At 39.4% G+C, this 20,966-nt stretch overlaps 1 protein-coding gene across 2 annotated transcripts in view; it reads left to right on the forward strand.

Moving 5' to 3' along the window:
* The window catches only part of LOC127791854 (serine/threonine-protein phosphatase 5), a 75,823-nt gene extending 56,299 nt beyond the window's left edge, over positions 1-19,524 (forward strand). For both annotated transcript variants that reach the window (XM_052321991.1, XM_052321992.1), the window contains 4 exons: positions 17,333-17,458; positions 17,544-17,644; positions 18,809-18,883; positions 18,967-19,524. In XM_052321991.1, coding sequence (XP_052177951.1) covers positions 17,333-17,458; positions 17,544-17,644; positions 18,809-18,883; positions 18,967-19,026 — 362 coding nt within the window. In that variant the 3' untranslated portion in view covers positions 19,027-19,524. The remainder of the gene's footprint in view (positions 1-17,332; positions 17,459-17,543; positions 17,645-18,808; positions 18,884-18,966) is intronic.
* The last annotated feature ends 1,442 nt before the right edge of the window (positions 19,525-20,966 follow it).

The raw sequence follows: 20,966 nt of genomic DNA on the forward strand, positions 1-20,966 counted from the left end.
AATGCATCAGCCATTGTGTTTTCCTTATCTTTCCTGTACTAGATAGTATAATCTAGTCCAAGCAGCTTTGTTACGCCCTTCCTCTGTAGCTACATGTGCAACCTTTGTTCCCCTAGGAATATAAGGCTCTCGTGATCCGTCTTTATAAGATTGGATAGAAACTATAAGATTGGATGGAAACACATAAAACTTTCATTAACATAAAGCCCTAGTTATAGGGTTGAGTATTTACAAGTTTTTGGAATGATTACAATAAAACATATTAGGAAAGTATCCTAATTTGGAATTAAGAAAATATCCAAAAACAAGATTTAGAAACTTTCTAGAAACCTTAGCATTCTAGAAGCAATCATGGATGGTTGCTTTCCTTTCTTTTGAACTTTCACACGTCAACACTCTCCCTCAAACTGGTGAATGAATATCCATCATTCCCAGCTTGCATACTAGGTCTTCAAATCTTCTAGTTGCCAATCCTTTTGTTAGAAGATCAACCACCTACTTCTTGAATGGAACATAGGGTATTTGAATTATACCTTTCTCAAGCTTTTCCTTTATAAAATGTTAGTTAATCTCAAAGTGCTTAGTCCTGTTATACTGCACAGGATTATGAGCAATGCTTATGGCTAATTGGTTATCACAAAATAACCTAATTGGCTCATTAATAGCAACCTTCAGATCTTCTAGGACAATCCTTAGCGATAACAATTCACATAGGTCGAGTGTCATAGCCCTAAATTCAGCTTCGGCACTTGACCTTGCCACTATACTCTGCTTCTTACTCCGCCAAGAGGCCAAATTCCCACCTAGAAAAATGCAATATCCAGTAGTGGACCTTCTATTCATTAATGATCACATAATCTACATTTGTATAGCCTTGTATATCCAAAGTACCACCTATTTTGAACATAATTCCTTTGCCTGTGATTGTTTTTAGGTAGCACAATATTATTTTTACAGCCTGCATATGATTCTCAATAGGACAATGCATAAATTGGCTTACTAAGCTCTCTGCATAGGCAATATCTGGCCTGATGTGTGACAAGTAAATTAACTGACCTACTAACCTTTGATACCTCCCTTTGTCCACTGGTGGACTGTTGGTATCTCCTCCTAACTTAGTATTAGGTTCCATTGGAGTGCACACTCTTTTTCCTCCCAACAGACTTATTTCTTTTAAGAGGTCCAATATATACTTGCGTTGGAATAGAAAGATACTTGTTTTGGAGTAGGCCACTTCTATTTCCAAGAAGTATTTAAGTGATCCCAGGTCTTTGATTTCAAAGTTATGAGCCAGCTTGCTTTTAAGAACCTCTGTTCTTCCATGTCATCTCCTGTTACAATAATGTCATCCACGTAGACTAGTAATGTAGTCACCTTTCCCTCCACTGAGTGCTTAAAAAAGAGTGTGGTCCCCCCCTACTCTATTGGTATCCTATAAGCTTCATGGCTTTGGAGAACCCCTATCAAACCAGGCTCTTGGTGATTGCTTGAAGCCATGAAGGGCCTTTTTCAGTATACACACTTAATATGCATTTCCTTCCTTGAATCCTAGTGGTTGTTCCATGAATACCTCTTCTTTTAGATCACCGTGAAGAAATGCATTCTTCACATCTAGTTCTTATAGTTGCAATCCATAGTGAGCTGCTAGAGATAAGAGAATCCCCATAGTGGTCATCTTCGCTACTGGAGTAAAAGTCTCCAAGTAGTCAATCCCATATGGGTGTAGCCTTTGACCACCAATCGGGTCTTATACATTTCCAAAGATCCATCTGCATTATATTTTAAGTTGAAAATCCATATGCAGCCCATTGGAACCACTCCCTTTGGTCTAGGCACCAGATCCCATGTGTTATTCTTCTCCAATGCTCTCATTGCCTCCTAGATGGCTAGCTTCCATTTCTAATCTTTTAAGGTCTCATCCACTGATTTAGGAATGACAATGTGTCTAGGGAAGTCAGGAAGTTTTTATGCCTTTGGGACTGTGATAAGAAAGATAGTTAGAGGAGGCTAAGTACATCTTCTAACCCCTTTTCTAATGGGAATAGGGATATCCACATCAGTAGGGTTAGAATGACCAGGATTTAAGGGACAAATCATTTCAGTACTTGGTTGGGAATCAGATGTTGATCCTTGCTGAGGTTGAGAAATAGGTTGTTGTCTCCTATGATACACAAAAGGGGAGCCTTTGAACCTTACTAGGGATGGAGCCTCAGATTTACCTGCTTGCTCAGGGCTGTGGTGATCACTTGGAGCAAACGAGTGATGATCATTATCAGAGACAAGTTTTGATCCAACAAATGTGGTAGGTTCTAATGTCTTGAGAAGGATTAACCTATTTTACCTGTTTACTAACCTCTGGCTGCATAGCATTCCACAGCCATCATATGATAATGAAGTCTTATATATCCCAAGCTAGGAACTCGGGATCTGATGCCTTGGGGGCTAGAGCCATTAAGTGACTTAGTTTTCCTCTTCCTTTAAGGAAGGTCTTTACTAACTTAGCCAATTGTAGGTAATTTCGTCCATCCAATCTATAAGATTGATGCATTCTAGGTAGATCACTAATAGGCAGACTTCCCATTGGAGTATCAAGCATATTAGTCTCTCCTGAGGTCATAGATAGAGCAATCTCGAAAATTTCAAACATGATTGGAGTGGTAGATGAAGTAGAATAGTGCAATGAAGGCAGAATAGTAGGAAGTAGTTAAGGGCACCAATGGCCAGGGAATGGCAATGAAGGCCAGAAAGAGGCCCAAGGTGCTGGAGGGCAAAGAAGGCCGGAATAATCTCAGAATCAAGGCTTTGATACCATGTAAGATTGGACGGAAATGCATAAAACTTTCATTAACATACAACCCTAGTTATAGGGTTGAGTATTTACAACTTTTGGAAAGATTACAATAAAACACATTAGGAAAGTATCCTAATTTGGAATTAGGAAACTATCCAAAAACAAGATTTAGAGACTTTCTAAAAACCTTAGCATTCTAGAAGCAATCATGGATGGTTGCTTTCCTTTCTCTTGAACTTTCACACGTCAACAATCTTGATGACAAATGAACTCGCCTCCAAATAGTATCTTTATTTCTCAACTGCCATGAGTGCAACTATGAGCTCCTTGTCATAGATACTTAGCCCCAAGTGTTTGGGAGTCAAGGCTTGACTAAGGAAATGTAACACCCCTCCCCCGGGCATCCTCAACACCTAGAGAGCCCCGGGCAGGGGGAGTCATACGAGAGAGTAGAAACCTAAATATTCACATCATAATGTGCATAAGAGAAACTGAAACAAACATTAGACTTTACATAGCATTCATAATTACACAATCCAAAACATGCATGGAGACTTTCATCACTTTACAAATATACATTCGCAAAAATATTACATTTACTTCAAGAGGAAAATCTTAAGACACTAGTCTCCCAAAACACTCCCAAGACCTTTGTTGAGGGGCGCCCCGGCACACGTGGTACTACCCAACCACTTTACTTGGACTAGCATCTGCTACATCCTTGCCCTTACCTGGAATGGTGAGGAATACAAGAGTGAGCCATAAGGCTTAGCAAGTAATAAGCATAGAAGAATGATAAAGTTGAAAACAAGACATAGGTTTCGAAATATACAATGATGTTTTGCTATGTTTCAGAATTTAAGATATGCAGGTTTTGACTCATTTTGAAACCAAAGGGAAACCATCTAATTCTTATCCAAATGATTTGAATTTTATACCCATTTGAAGCCTATCGAGTCTAGTTTACAATGCTTCAAACGGTTCATCAATCGAATATCTACATAAAAAGTTATGGCAAAAATCGTACAAGGTGCGCAGGCTAGCAAACATACATGTTTCGAAACCTACATGACATGTTTCGAAACTTGGTAAACAGAATCTTATATGTCGAAACTTGCATGACATGTTTCGAAATGTATGACTCTGTTTTAGCTATTTCGAAACATTCTGCTTAGGTTTTGAAATGCCAAGCCAATACACTATCACACACACACCCAATGCAAGTTATGCCATGCAACATGCACATTAAAGCCTGTAACACATACATGGCCTCCCGGCCTACATAATAATCATAATACATACCAGGCCCATGACTGAAACTTGCATCCATAGAAACTATAATAACTCTAGGGACCATTGGTCCTGCCATACTTATGGCTATAGTCGAATACTTATGCATACATAAACCTTCGCCCATGGTCGTCACCAATGGATGCACTCCCCAGTTGTCACCGAAGGAGTGTAAACCCCAGTCCGGCTAATGCCCATTGGTTTTGGGGGATATCCTGACGGAGATGCTCCGCACTGCGCGCTATAATGCTCATGCAATGCAACAATTTCAGTGGCCACATTCAAATGCTTGTGCAACAGATAAAGTATATGCTCCATGCTCACTCATGTATGAAATGTGGTAAAGCTCATACAAATCATGTCCATGATGCACAATTACCACTCTTTCCAAATCATGCCATGCCAAAGCTTAGCATTCATAAAATTAAAGACATCTACATACCATCATCATTGCCATGCTTTCTTTAAAACTTCATTAGCACTTTGGGCATTTAGAATTATAAGGATATGCAGCCTAGCATTGGTTCAACACATTTTTTATCATTTGGGACCAACCATGACAAGAATACACAAACACAAGGCATGGGAGAAGACCAATTCTCTACCATGCTTAATTTCAAGAATACACCATTCCTTAGGAATTGTGGGAGAATACAAACCCCACTTAAGCTCATAACAAAAATTCACAAACTAGAAGCCTTCAAATTCAAGAATTTACCCAAAATAAAACCAAAACCCTACTTCACCCAAAACTTGATTTCTCTTCCCCAAAACCACTTCAACACATAAACACCATATTTTACAACCTTTACACACTTTCAAATTTCTCACTTCAAGGCTTCAAATTAGGGAATTTAACCATAACTTGAAAACCCCCAAATCTAACCCCAAGAGAGAATTTAAATGACCATAGAGAAGATATGGGAAGAGGAACTTGCATTTACTAGCTTCCCTAGTTGATGATTGGATGACTTGAAACCTTTCGAAGATGAGATTTGGCTTGAGAATTGAAGAGGGAATTTCGAAGATGGAGAAGGAAGAGACCCACGAGAAAGCTTCACATTTTGCTTCCCTTTTTTCCTCTCCAATTTTCAGATTTATGTGTTTATATACTTCCCCCAATTTCCTTTTTAACTTCCACCACACAATTTGCTCACACCTCTCTTAACCATGCATGCTTTACACCTAAACCACACTTAACTTAGCTTCTAGAAGGTCTTCTCTTCTCTTAAAATTGCTACCAAAGAATGCTTAATTCCAATCCTTCCCTTAGTTGAATTTTGACTTTTCCAAAGCCACATAGACATTTTCCTTTGACTTTTCAACATTTCATGCATTATACATTACTAATACTTTCAAATTCTTATATTTTCTTGACGTTTCTCGCCTCCAATCACTTGGACAATTTACGTTAGCTACATGATACAAGTTTAGCGAGGATTCTACATACCTGGCATGTCCGCAATCAGTTTCCGATTTTTCCCAAGTGACCGTCACCTATCTTCGGCTCCTGGCAACAAATAGTTTAAACTATTTAAACCAAACAAATTCTAAAACATCAAAATACCTGAAAACGGGGCATTATAGGAAAGCTATAGGTTTGCCTTCTTGAACTAAAACTGCCCCCACTCTTGTGTCACATGCATTCGTTTCTAGGATGAAGGGCGTGGTGAAATCAGGCAAAGCTAATATAAGAGCTTGAATCATAGCTCTTTCTAGAGAATTGAAGGCTGCCTCTGCCTTGTCACTCCATTCAAACCCATTCTTTCTTAAGTACTCCACCTTTCCTTCTACAAAGGTACACTTGACTTATTTACAAACAACCGGTTAGATCTAAGGACTTGGAAGGTGGTTTTGAGATGACTCAAGTGTTGCTCCATTGTAGGGCTAAGATAAATTTTCTGATGTAGGGACAAAAAACATGGTTCATCAATGCCTAGAAGGCAGTAGGTGTGTTAGTTAGGTCGAATGGCATAATTAGGAATTCATACAATCCTTGATGGGTGCAAAATGTTGTTTTGGGTATGTCTGGGCAACCCATTCGGATCTGGTGGTAATCGAATCTGAGATCAAGCTTTGAGAAGATAGTTGCTCCCACTAGTTCATCTAATAGGTCATCTATAATTGGGATGGAGAATTTGTTTTTAATGGTGTGGGAGTTTAACTGTCTATAATCAACACAAAACCTCCAGCTTCCATCTTTCTTCTTAACAAGAAGAATAAGGGATGCAAAGGGGCTTTGGCTAGATTGGATTATATTTTTGGAGAGCATGTCCTTAACTAGACGTTCAATCCTTGCCTTTTGAAAAGGAGCGTATCAGTATGAGTATTCGTTTATGGGTTCTATGTTGGGTTTAAGGTGGATAGTGTGTTCTAGGAAGCGGTTAGGAGGCAAGGATGAAGGTTCCAAGAATAAGTCCTCAACTTCAACCAATAAAGAGTGTAAAGAATCATTAGGGGTTACCTTGCTTGGGAGCAGGTAAGGGCTTCCAACCTGAACCATTGGTGGTCCTCTGCCCCAACTACGTGTCACGAGTAGGACCATGGTTTACAGTCTTTTTAAAAAAATTTCACTGTTGTAATTTCTGTTATAGTTAGTTTGTATTGTAGCCATGTGCAAGAGGTTAAAGGTAGTGGTAGGTTGTTACAACCGTGGAAGGGTGTAGAATCCACGCTAGCAAGGGAATCCACTCCTACGCTTTGTATAAATTCCGAATTCCCTTCGTGGATTGGGTATCTAGAAAATTGAAGAGAATTCTACCTTCTCTCTCTCTCTTTTCTCTCTTTCCCTTTCTCTACCATTCTAAATTCTTCTCTCTATTCTTGAGCTCTCTGTTCTACACCTTCCCAATTCATTTCAGATTGGGAAGAAGCCCATTGTCGGGCTTACGTCGTGACAATTTTGGTATCAGAGCTCAATTCTCAGCCGGAGATCTATTGGATTGAATCGATGGTGTTAGGATCTGCATTAGTTAGCATTCAATTCTCGGGAGAGGGTTTTAAAATGTAGTTAGAAATAATTTTGTATTTTATATTTTATGAGTCTAAAATGTAACGAAAACGAACTTTTATAAGTTAGAACCGGAAGTCCAATTATTTCTTATATTTGCATTTTAGTCCCCTGTTATAACCACCTCTATCCCTTATAAATAGAGGCAGATAGGTTCTCGGTTATTCATTTTTTTCAGCATTCAATTCATTCTTTCTGTTTAATCTTGCATGGGCTCTAGAGAGAATTGAGGGAGAGCAAAGCGCTTGATCCTTGTATTCTCGAGAGGGAAGGCTATTGTTAATAGACAAGATAGTACAAGAGGGAGTGTCGTAAGTCTATCGCTTTCTAGTGGATTCTGTCAGGTCTTCGACAGTCTAGATGTAGGGCATATTATCCTAAGGGAGTGTCTAAACCAGGATAAGTTTCTTGCCTCGTTTACTTTTTGTTATTGTTTTGATTTCCTTTGATATTTGTTAGTCTATTTATGTTCTATTGATTGTGAATTAGCTATGAGAAGTGGGGCTTATTGTGTATAATCAATCCTATAGTCAACAGATGGAGGAGGGTACCCGCATAAAGAATCTCTAGTTGCAGCTACAGCAAGTTGGCTCAACTATGACAAAATTCCAAAACATAGCTGATCAATTGAAGATCGGATCCAACTAAAATCACGAAATGATCATGGCGATGGAGAGTTCAATTGAAGGGCTGGAACGAAGATTGGACGGAGCTCTCTTGCAGATGCAAGAGGATATGGGGGCACAAATATAGTAATTCATGGTGATGTTCACTCGTCAAAATTTGGTAAGGATCTCTCTTGATTTTCTTCCTAGGGCAAGAATTGAGCCTATCTTACAAGGTAATAGGATGAATTGTAGGGATGGGACCTTTGAAATCGAGGTGGATCCAAAGGAAGAAGCAGAAGGCGTAATGAACCGGGGTGGGAATGGTCATACCAACCCTCATCATCCGGGGATTCCCATGCCTCGGATGGAGATGCCAATGTTTGAGGGGACTAATCCCAGATGGTGGTTAAGAAAGTGTGAGAGAATGTTCAACTGGTATAACATCCCGGAGGTGTAGAGAGTATCCTTAGCCATGACATACTTCAATGATGTAGTGGATGCCTTGTTTCAAGGATGTGCTAGAGTAAGAGAGGACTATACTGGGGAGGAATTTTCGGAGAAATTGTGTGAACGATTTGGTGAAAGGAGCATGATGGATGTTATAGAAGAATTCAACAAGTTGAGACAAATTGAGCATGTGGGGGCCTATCAAAAAAGGATTGAGGAATTGAGATCTCTTATAATCAATCATAATCCTCACCTGTCGGAGGCCTATTTTGTGCCAAGTTTTGAGTGGTCTGAGCGATAAGCTGAGACAAATGGTGAAAATGATGAGGCCCCCAAACGATAGAACAGGATTCTGAGAGTGCCCGGTTGCAGGAGATGGTGGTGGAGGCGTTAATGAAGAAACAAAGACAACAATAGAAGGGGGTCATTCAGGGAACTTTCAACCAAGGGGGAAGAAGCTATAACCAAGAGTTGCTTAAAGGAAGTGGTGGATTGAAGAATGTGGGTGGACCAAGCTCGGGCCACAACACTATTCCCCATAGAGGGAAATTGATTGAGTAGAGGAGACTTGCTGGCCTGTGCTTCCAGTGTGGGGATAAATATTATCCCAGACACCAGTGCAAAAGGCAAATACTATTGTTAAAAGGAGAGGATGAGGAATTACTAAAGGGTGAAGAAGAAGGTGAATGTGAAGAATTAGGGGAGGAAGGCAATGGAGAGATTTCACTACACGCCTTGAAGGGAGTAGCCAATAACAAAATTATCAAGGTAGAAGGTCAAGTGAGGAGCAGCAGCCTTATGATCTTAATTGATAGTGGGAGCACTCATAGTTTTTTAGATGAAAGCACGGCCATGAGATTGAAGTGTTAACTCACAAGAACACCACCCTTGAGTGTGACAGTGGCTAATGGAAACATGGTGATAAGCAAATCAGCATGCAATGGCTTTTGTTGGGAAATATAGGGGGGGAGAGATTTGAAGTTGATCTAAGACTACTACAGCTGAGAGGTTGTGATGTAGTTCTTGGAATGGATTGGATGAAGGGGGTAAGCCCCATTAGTTTTGATTTCAATCGGATGGAGGGTTCTTTTGAAAAAGAAGGAAGGAAGATGACCTTAACTAGAGGGAAAGAAGCGGGAGCTTGTAAATGATCATCGAAAGGAGGCTATAGAAGGTATTCAAAAGCAAATGGAACCAGTTGACACATTTATTTTCTATTGTGGCAATGGAGGAGGGCCATGATATCAAGGCAGTGCAAGGAGAGTTTTATTTAACAATCAACACACCCCAGGGAATGCATGACCAGATACATCATTTAGACCTTATTAATAAATTGTTGGTAGAGTTTGAGGATCTTTTCATTAAACCTACAACCCTTTCTTCAACACAAATGTTTGATCATGCTATTAAACCTTAAACCTAATGCTGAGCCTAGATCCTATTGTTACCCCCCAATCCAAAAGACAGAGATTGAGAAAATGGTTAGAGAAATGCTACAACAATCTATCATTAGATCTAGCCTTAGCCCTTTTGCTTCCACAGTCTTGTTAGTTTAAAAAAAAGATGGATCATAGCGATTTTGTGTGGACTATCGCCAACTTAATGCCATGACCATCAAAGATAAATTTCCTATACCTCTTTTGGATGAACTACACCATGCCAAATTATTTTCTAAGTTTGACCTTCGCTTGAGCTACCACCAAATCCGAATGAAGCCCAAGAATATACCTAAGATAGCCTTTAGAACACACCATGGGCACTTTGAATTTTTGGTGATGCCATTTGGGATTATCAATGCACCCAGCCACTTTTCAGTTCCTTATAAACAGAATTTTTGAGCCTTATCTTCGAAAATTTATAATTTTATTATTTGATGATATACTTATCTATAACCCCACTTTTGACCAACATTTGGCTCACCTAAGAAGCACCTTTGAGATCCTCAGTGTCATGACCCCAAGGATTGATTAATAAATATAATAATAAGAGTTTACATGCATTATATAATAATTGTAATTTCCTTTCCTTTTTCTGTTATAGGCTTTGTCCTTAGCTATCGGCAGTTAGGCTATTTGTTGTATTGCAAATGAGTGCATGTGGGAGGCTGTGAGGCTATATATAAGCCACAGCTGAGGATGGGAAGAATTATGTTGAAAATGATATTGAATTCTCTTAATTTCCTCCTCTCAAATTCTCTCTAATTCCTCCTTCCCTTTCTCTATTCCATCTACTATCTTCCCCCAATTCTGTCCAATTCCCCCTCCAATCCCCTCTGTTCTTGGTCCCAATTCATTCAGATTCTTTCAATTTCCAATCCAACCCTAGGCTGAACCCTAGGTACATGACACTTAGGTCTAACCATATTTTATTAAAAGGACTAAGTGTGCTTTTTGTTAAGGTCAGGTGGAGTATTTAGGGCATCTAATATCAAGGGATGGGGTCAGTACAGACCCAAGAAAGGTAGAAGTCATGGTGTCTTAGCCCAAACCTACTACGGTGAAGACTTTGAGGGGATTTCTTGGGTTAACTGAGTACTATCGTCAGTTTGTGAAGAGTTATGGGGTTATTAGCAAACCCCTAAAAGAGCTTTTAAATAAGGGTGGGTTTAGCTAGGGACAAGAAGCAAAGGAAGCCTTTGAGAAATTAAAAGGGACTATGAGCAAGGTGCCTGTCCTAGGGTCGCCTGATTTTAGCAAACCCTTTTTTTTGGAGACAGATGCATATGGAATAGGTATTGGGAATTCAAAATACCTATCTACAGGTTAGGCAATTGTTTCACTGGCCTAGGCTAAAAGCAGAAATTAAAGGAGTTTGTGCTATCTTGTGGCATCTGCAAGAGGTGTAAGTCTGAAACAGTGGCTTACACAGGGCTATTACAACCTCTACCTATCCCTAACCAAGCATGGACTAGTGTGTCTATGGACTTCATTGAAGGTTTGCCAAAATCAAAGGATAAGGACAGTATATTCATAGTTGTTGACCGGCTAAAAAAATTTGCCCACTTTATAGGGTTGACTCATCCCTATATGGTTCAAGAGGTGGCTAAGGTCTTCTTGGATCAAGTGGTGAAATTATATGGAATTCCTAAGTCTATCATTTCACATCGTGATAGGATCTATACTAGTCTGATGTGATAGGAGCTTAAGAAGGCTTTGGGGACCAAATTGAATATGTCCACAGCCTATCAACCCCAATCTGATGGGAAAACTGAAAAGGTGAACCAAAGCCTAGAAACCTACTTAAGATGTATTTGCTTCTTACAACTGAAGGGGTGGCATAGGTGGTTGTCTTTGACTCAATGGTGGTATAACTCTAACCACCATACCTCACTCAAAATGGCCCCATTTGAGGCCCTATTTGGGTACAAACCACCCATTTTGCTTACTGTAGGGGAAGGCACTACTGTGGCAACGGTTGAAGACTATTTACAATAGAGGAGGAAAGAGTTAGCATCAACTCAAAATAGGATGAAACAATTCGCTGATAGGAGAAGTGAGAGGGAGTTTGCAGTCAAGGAGGAAGTGTATTTAAGACTGAGGTATCCTCATCTAAGGTCCATTATTCAAGGGCAGGTGTCCAAACTCAGCCCCAAGTATTATGGGTCATTTCCCATAGAGGCTAAGGTTGGAAGGGTAGCCTATTTCTTACAGCTTTCAGAGGGATCACAAATCCACTCTTTGTTCCACGTTTCCCTCCTAAAGAAATCGGTGGGTACACAGTCGGTGAGTCTTGCATTACCTATCCTTCTTAAGGAGATCAACAAGACAGTGGGGGCTGAGGCTATAATAGATAGGAGGGTGGTATACAAGCAAGGAGCCCCACTTATATAGATTTTGGTTAAGTGGCAAAACAACCCGACAGATAGTAGTACCTAGGAGTACCTATCTGATCTACTCAAGCAATTTCTAAGGTCTGCTAGCCTCCTTAGCATTTCTTGAGGACAAGAAATTGGTTAAGGAGGGGGAAATTATCATGAGTAGGACCATGGTTTATAGTCTTTTTTAAAAAAAAATTATTGCTGTAATTTCTATTATAGTTAGCTTGTAGCCATGTGCTACCATGTGCAAATGGTTAGAGGTAGGGTAGGTTGTTACAACCTTGGAAAGGTGTCAAATCCACCTCAGCAAGGGAATCCACTCCTACGCCTTGTATAAATTCCCAATTTCCTTTGTGGATTGGATATCCAAAAAATTGAAGAGAGTTCTCTCTCTCTCTCTCTTTCCCTCTCTTTTATCATTCTAAATTCTGCTCTTTATTCTTGAGCTCTCTGTTCTACGCCTTCCCAATTCATATCAAATTGGGAAGAAGCCCATTGTCAGGCTTAGGTCGTGACACCACACCATCCTTCTCGCACTCCTCATCTACTTCTATGGCGTATATTGAATGTAGTTGAGCTATGGCTACCTCCTCTTGCTCAAATAACCTCTTCAAGCAATTCCCCGATGGCCTTGCTGTCCCCTCCTTCCACACACCCTGTTAGTGTCAACCTCCTTCCTCCCTTTTCAAAAAGGTCACCCCTAGGGTGTTGAAATCAAATATTAGAAGTCTCACTACCCTCATCCAATCAATTCCGAGCACAATTTGACATCCCCCTAGGTGTATGATCCCTAGGTCTGCTGAGAACTCGTACCCTTGCTTTCTCCATGTAAACCCCTGACACTTATACTGGCTAATCATTTTGTTTTCCATTGGCAACGGTTACTGAAAGGGGAATATTGGTTTGCAGCACACATAAAAGTTCCTTGGTTGTATTCTCATCTAAGAAACGTACTCCTACTATCAATGAGCACAATCAGCTTCTTCTTCCCTACCATCCCTTCAATTTGATCACCTTCTCTGAAGGATGGCCTTCCAAGGCATGAAGGGAAATCTGTCCACCCTCCTCTGCATTACCTTCTACTTCCAACTCCTTTGCTTCTTCTTCTTTCTCGTTTTCTTGTCTTTCCATCTGCATCAAATGCTTCTGGCATTAGTGTTTGGGAGCGTACTTCTCTCCACACTTGAAGCACAATCCCATCTACCTTTTCTGATCTAGTGTCAGTGATCTTATTGGGGCAACATGGATTGGTGCTCGAGGTGAGTAGCTTCCCTTGTTCAACTAGGAGCTGCTACCCTTTTATCCTCCTCCCATCAAACTTTGCCAATGCCTTCCCGGTCATTTTGAGGAAATCTTATGCTTGCTCACAAAGGCTTCAAGGGACAACTCGTGTAAACGAGCCTTCTCTGCTACTTGCCTCACTATGGTGGGTTGTAACATCTTCACCATCTGTCTAAGTTCATCGTTCAACCCGCTAAGGAAACTAGATACAAAGTAATGCTCATCTAGTGTTGGATGAGCATGGCTAAGTATAGACTTCAGCTCCTCGAATCAGGCCTGATATTCTTCTACCGTTCCTTCCTGCTTTAACTTGTTGAATTGCTCCACTACATCCGTCAAACTGCTCTCTCCAAAACAAGCACAAAACTCTTCTACAAATTCTGGCCATCTCCACTCATTCCTCCATCCACTCCAACTCTAAAACCAAGAGTCTGCTACATCATTCAAGTATGCAGTCGCCATATTCACCTTATTCTTCTCCACCATCCTGTAGTGATAGAAGAAGCGTCATCATCTTCTAATCCACCACTTGGGTTTGTCCCCTTCAAACACTGGAATCTCAGCTTAGGCATGGGGATATTAGTCTGATTTTCCACATTTCCCCTTAGTGTGGCTTTTACAGTTCTACTGCAATGTCCATCCATTCTTCCTTCTCCGATCTTCCCCTAGCTCCGAGAATGATCGAAATTGCAGCTACTCGTGGTGGGAAATCCACCGGCAAGTTGGCATTGGGCTGTTTAGAAAATATGGCCAACGTAGCACTCAACTGCATTCTCAACCCTGAGAATTCCTCCCGCAGATGTGAGAAATCCTCCCTTAAGTTCCTTTCCACGTCCAATATGTCTACTCAGATATAGCTCACATCTTCTTGAGTGTTTCTGACCCCCACTTCTATGGTTTCTAGCTTATCTTCAACTTGTTCATGGCTTTGTCTCAACCCGTCTGCTATGATGTCCAATCGCGATTCCATCTGTTTCATACGGGTGCCTTTCGCCATGTTTTCCAGCCAACGATAGTCAGCTCTGATACCAATTGTCAGTGTCGGAGGGTCTGACAAGGATAATAGCAGAATTCCAGGAAGGAATTCTATGGTTGCTAGAGAAAGAGAAGGGAGAGAGAGAAATAGGGAGAGAGAATGGAGAGGGAGGGAGAATGAAAATAATAGAAATGAGAGAGAAAGGAAATCAGAATATTCTCATTGATTGCCTTGGGAGCGTGGCTCTCTTACATATCTAGGCAGTTAAGGGGTCCTTCTAGAAGGTACCCCCTATCGTAGCACAGCCTGTAACGGCTAATGTACACCCAATTTAGCATAACAAAGTAAGAAATGGACCAATCTACCCCTAGGATCATGACAATGATTTGTGAGTGGAAACAAAATTTTGGATGGCATTTTGATGGTTAACATGGCAATGCATTCCATGATTGTTGGGAGCTTGATATTGTATTTCATCATGTGAACTGTCTTTTCCCCCTGCTTTCTTGGCTAGCTGCAATGATATTTGGAGACAAATGAAGAAGAATGGATTTGTAATCTTTTCTCTTCTCACAGATTCTTTGTCAGGATGATGAGTGCTAAGTCTTTACAGCTCACGTGGCTTAAGGCAGGATCATCCTCTTTCTTCATATCCATTCGTCATTGTTACAAAAGTTTTCATTAGAATGTCAAATAAAGCTGTCCTAGGAGTTTTATTGTCCGTCTGATGCAATGAATATGGGTAACGCAAGGGTTTTCTGTTTCCTTTGTTTTCTGTGGATGTCAGGATTCTTTGAGGCTGTATTGCTTTGTTTTCAAGCCTCGGGATTGGAAGATATTGTTGGGGGAAGTGAATTAATTCCAGGTGTTGTAGTTCAAATGCTCAAGGACTAGCTGACTATATAGGGTTGCAAGGCAGTGTTTTCTTCTTTCATTTGAGTTTTCCTTTTTCTCCAAATTTACTTCAATTTGACATGACATTACTAAGTGAGCTGAAAAGAGGATTATGTCATGAAAAGGCACTATCCTTCCAAAGAGGTGAAGCATACTTTGGTTGAGAATTCTCATTCTAGTTTGCCTACTTTATGTCTTTGCTTAGCTTTCCAGTGTCAGTGGCCAAAGGCATTGGAGGAGCTGCAATGCTATTTGTCATGAGGAGGATCAGGTCAGCTGTTTTAAGTTTCATGTCTGGGCTACGGAGAGGATTTGCTGTCATAGGACAGAGACAAGGCATTTGTGAACTTAGACTGCCCTTCAGGGAAATAGCTTTGGGGGTTTCTTATGGGAGAGGAACATTTATGGAGTAGTGTGATTGTAAATAAATACAAGGTTGGTAAGGTAGCTGGACTTAAAGGATGTAGGTTCATATGGAGTGAGTTTGAGGAAGAGTATTAGGAAGAGGTGTAGAGAGTTTTATATCAGTGTCAATTTTGAGGTTGGGAACAGGACGTCCTGGTTAAGTTTTAGCACTGTGTGGTCTGCAGAGGTTCTATTATCATGTTTCGCAGGTGGTGAGTAGGAGATTGCTTTGATGGTTGATTATTTGAGGGTTTTAGAAGCTGGAATTTCTTGGCATCCATTGTTCATTCAGTGTTTCCTTTCTTTTCTTTTTCTTTTTTCCCTTTTCTAAATGAGTTGTGTCTGTGAATTCAGTGCTGAAAATAGATGAGTTTGATCTTCTGAGGGTTTATAGAGAGTATCATTGGTTGGTTTGTCTGGTTGATATTATGGTTTGCAAAGGTAGTACTGGGGATGCTCTTTTTAAGTCTTTATATTGTCTTCTTTGGGATGGTAATTGTAGATATTTCCCTTGCAGGGTTATTTGTAGCCAAAGGGTATCATCTATGGTGATATGGGTTTTTTCTTTATTTCCTCATTCCTTTGCTAGAGAGTTGTGCCAGAAGGGCATCCAGTGTAAAATTTTGTCACATTGTTGTTTTTCATGGATTTGTATTGTCAAATTGACTTTAAGAAGTCAATTGACATCATGCATGTTGTGCCACTGACCCTAACTTGGTTAGGGTGAGGTGCAGTTGATGATGATAATTTTGAACTTTTATTATTGATAATGTAGAGAAAGGGGCAAAATGCATCTGCAGAAGAGATAGGAAATTTGTTGATCATCTTCTCAACTGTGAAGATGATTTGAGAGAGGTGGAATTATTATTGTCTATTCTTGGTGTCTTTGGTTTTGTAACATCTTCAGTTTTTTCCCTTTTTTAGTCTTACCATGGAAGAGTTTAGGGTTCAGAACCATGATGAGAAGAGCATGCACCAAAGCTCCTTCATGTGTTTGATGGTGTACTTAGGGGAATGAAATAGGACATTTCAGAATGCCAGTTTCTTGGTGTAGAAATGGAAATCAATTTATGTATGAAGGAATAGAGTAAGGACAAGAATGATTTGACATATAGGCAGTTCTCTTCCAAGGAATCCTTCATCAGTGGTTGTGAATGAATGACATTTCCAATATCTTTTCTTTTGACCTTTGTCCTGTAGGAGTAAGTCAAGAAGATAGAGAAATAGAGCCATCTGATTTTTTTCTCGTGACTTCTTATTTTTTATTTTATCTAGCAATATTGGGATCCTTCATCAGCTCTAATACATTTCAAATGATCTCTTGATCCTTGGGAAAGTTTGTCTTCCCCTCCTCCTTTGGTTGGAGGGCTAGAATTTATGTAGCCAACTGCATATGGTGGGATTAAGGCTTGTGTTGTTTTTCATCCTGCCCCTTTCTTATACTCTTGTGGTGAGTGATTATGCTTTTGGTGCTCCTTGAATAATAAAATGTATCTCTATCTTACTAAAGGACCAAAAAAATTAGAGGACAGTCTAGCTAGTGAACTTGGGTTTGAATTTGGTGGCCAGTCTTCAGGAAGGAGCATATGAACAGTTATTATCACATTGGTTATTTTCTATGCTCTGCTGAGTGGTAGAGTTGGTCGGAAAAAACCAAACTAGTCATTGTATAATAAAATATATTATCACGGTTGTCCAGAGAATTCCTTTTGCTTGGTTTTGATCTTGAGAAAGTGTGATTACATTGACAAGTATGTAGATTTATTTCCTTTTTGGTATATGACTAGGCTTCATTTGTTTTTTTCCACTTCAGGGTTGATGTGTGAATTGTTATGGAGTGATCCTCAGCCACAGCCTGGAAGAGGTCCTAGCAAGCGGGGTGTTGGTCTTTCTTTTGGTGGAGATGTAACAAAAAGATTCTTGCAGGAAAACAATCTTGGTACTTGTGTGACAGTTTAAATGCTTTTCATGATCCCTGTTCCTTTGGAGCCAGTTCAATTTTTACATTTTTTTTCATTTGACAGATTTAGTTGTGCGATCTCATGAAGTGAAGGATGAAGGCTATGAGATTGAGCATGATGGTAAACTTATTACTGTGTTTTCTGCTCCAAATTATTGTGATCAGGTGAGCCCAAGCTCTGTTCAAAATTGTTGGTCATGATCATATGACCTTCACAATACTTTCTAAAATATTTCATTTCTTTATATGAAAGTAATTGAAAAAATTTGCTTTCTCTTTTTTGATGGGGGGGGTGCTTGAGATCACTTTTGTTGTGTACACGTAAAACAAGTATATGGGTATTGAATTCTTAATGAAATGATGAAATGTCAAGGAAATGATGGGATGCCAAGATTTCAATGCATCGAATTTATGCGAGGAAATAATTATTCAAAGAAGGAAAAAAAATTTCTTGGGACAAAATGTATTTGCTCACTCTGCACACATGATCAAGTCAAAATAGGAACTCCAACCTGAGGCTTTATTTTGTTATGTTTTGGCCAATATAATTTGCTTTGGCCATGATCTATTTGTGGCCTCTGTTGTACGTTATCTGACATTGCCATTTGAAGTTACAAGGCAGACCTGACATTTGTGTTTGAAGTTAGTTTATGCTACTGCTGAAATCTGTTATTTGCTAATTGCTGTTATCATTGGCACATCTATCAATAATAGATGTCCCAATAATGGATGTGTTTCTTCGTGGGGAATACCCCTTGCATCATGTTTTATTTTTATTTATAAAAATCTTACCTATCAAGAAAAAGAAAATAGATGGTGTTGTTTTGTTGGAACAGTGCTAAGTTTTATCATATAAGGTGTAGCATTCTTGTTGCTCACCACAGATTTTCTCTCTGGAGATAATAATAGCGTCATATAATGTGTATCTGTAGTAATTTCTCCATATATATATATATATATATTGCGCACACAGTTGACCTGTCTATTTCTCCATCCTATGTTTATGTCCTCTGTGTTCTTGGTGCACCCTTGCCTGTGTTTGGTGCATGGAGGTCTAGACTTCATTTAGCCCTGCCACGCCCTAGAGGGATTAAGGCTTATGATTGTTATTGTTGTCTAATATTATCATATTTATCAGTACTGGGGAGGTGGAAGGGGGAACTGAAGCTAAAGGTGCCTAATCTGTTGTCCTATATTTCATGTTCCCTCTCGACTGGTTCATTCATTTCCCAGGGCTGATAATCTAGCATGATCATATTTGATGCAAATTCGCGCATTATGTTTCCATGATTGTATTTGATGCAAACTTGCACATTTTGCATTATGCAGATGGGTAATAAGGGTGCTTTTATTCGTTTCGAAGCCCCAGATTTGAAGCCAAACATTGTTACCTTTTCAGCAGTGGTTAGTTGTCATTCAAATCTCTCTCTCTCTCTCTCTCTCTCTCTCTCTGTGTTTTGGTAAATTTACTTTTGGTGAAATTGCAGCCACATCCCGATGTGAGGCCAATGGCATACGCCAGCAACTTCCTCCGAATGTTCTCTTAATTCACAGGCCCAATTGCGTGTCTCAACATGGTTTTGTATACCTTGGCCTTACTGCCAAGTGCAAAGTTATTGCAGAAGGCTGGAGAAGCAGGTCATTCATTTAATGCATCAAAATCTCCCTGTGCAATATCGGACGGTTCCCCTTTCTTTCTCCCTCTATCCATCTCTTTTGTTTTTACGCAAGTTTTACTGAGCCCTAGCCCTAGGCCTAGCCAGATGGAGCTCCTTTTTTCCTTTGTTTTCCTGGAACCAAAAATCCAGGTTTTGGTGAAAAGAAGCATAAACAATGGCGTCTGTAAAATCTGCACCATTTGCCAGTTTGCTATTATTTACTACTAGTTTTGTGTTTCCCCCATGAATAGCATTGTTATGATGCCGTTTGGATAAATCCAAATCTGTATTTATGCTTGCTCAGTCTTTATGTCACTGTGATACTAGTGAGTGAACATAGTACCAATTGCATATACAATTCATTTCTGCCTGTTTCTTATCATGAAAGCTTTAATTTTTTTTTTTTTAAATATCTTTATGAGTTTTTAACTTTTATTATTATTGTTATATGGCAGCATGTGCATTATTTAGGCATCCATTTTGAATGCTAATATGTGAAATAATTTTTCCCAAAAGCATCACATCAGCTTAAAATTTCAGTCCTGATTTTTTCCAAGTGTTAATAGTAGTAAGTTTGAATTCGTGAACATTAATAATGACTGTGTTATTATTTTATAACTATAAATGGGTGGAAGTAAATCAGTGGTCTGCATTATCAAATTTTCATGATTATATGATTTCTCGAAAGCACAGCAATTTCTGCTACAATTTAACTTTGTATTTCATTTAGTAAATTTATAGAATTGATTGTAAATCTCCTTTTCTCTTTCATTTTTCTTTTAGTGTTAGGTAACATTAGACAACTTCATATCAAATTTGGGTTTCATCTAACATTTTTGGTTTAACTTCCAATTAACCCTAGGTTTGCTTTGATTCATAGGGTTTGAATCAACCCATCTCTTGTAGACATAATTTCTAAGTTGGAACACCATCTCCATTCAAGTTTAGGATTTGCGGGCCATAATTTGGAATACCTGTTGCTATTGGGTCCTTTTTTAAGTTAAAATCCTGGCCTATCCTTTTGACTCAAGATAACAACAGGTTTGTGCTGGCCTAATGTTAAACTAGCATCTTGAAATATTATTTTCAGGGGAGGAAAGTAAAGATTACGTATTTCATGATGGAGCCTTACAACTCAGTTTGTCAGTTTCCTTCATGTGCTCCTTATTGAGGCCCAACTTCAAGATTATTCAAACGGATTGTTTGGTAGAATATGTTTGAAATAACTGTGCGCGCTTGCCCCCCCACTGGGGGGAGATTAACTTGGGATGAACACTTTTGTCGTTTGTGTTCTCTATTCTAGAGGAAGTAAATTGTAAATGTGAGGCTTTGATTTATTACGTAGAACAAGGATTGAACTTACTATCTACCGATATAAATTCAACATATCACTAGTCTGATCGTTCAACTTATGTTCTAGGAGCATGTGTGGGATTAACTGATCCAATATTCAGTCCCTCTCTCTTGGGATAAATTAATCCTTTGGTGGGCTTTAATTAATTTTTCTAAGACAAATCAGCCACTACCACTGCCCCACTTTCTCTCTCTTCCTTTCTAGCAAAAGTGTAAAGATCCAAATAAATAAATAAATAATAAAATAAAAATATTTATTTAAAAAAAAAGAAAATATAAAAGAAAAGGGGGAGGCGTGCAAGCAACAACCCCCCCCCCCGCCCCGAAATATCTCTATCTCTCTCTTTCTCATTTTCTCTCTTGTCTCCTCTCGGATTCTTGTCGATTCCTCGCGATTCGACCATTCAATCTTCGATTCGACTTCATTTTTACTATTTAAGGGCTCCCGATCTACAAGAAGGTATGCGTTTTGGCTT

This window comes from Diospyros lotus, chromosome 15, assembly GCF_014633365.1.
Source record: "Diospyros lotus cultivar Yz01 chromosome 15, ASM1463336v1, whole genome shotgun sequence".
NCBI classification, from domain to species: domain Eukaryota; kingdom Viridiplantae; phylum Streptophyta; class Magnoliopsida; order Ericales; family Ebenaceae; genus Diospyros; species Diospyros lotus.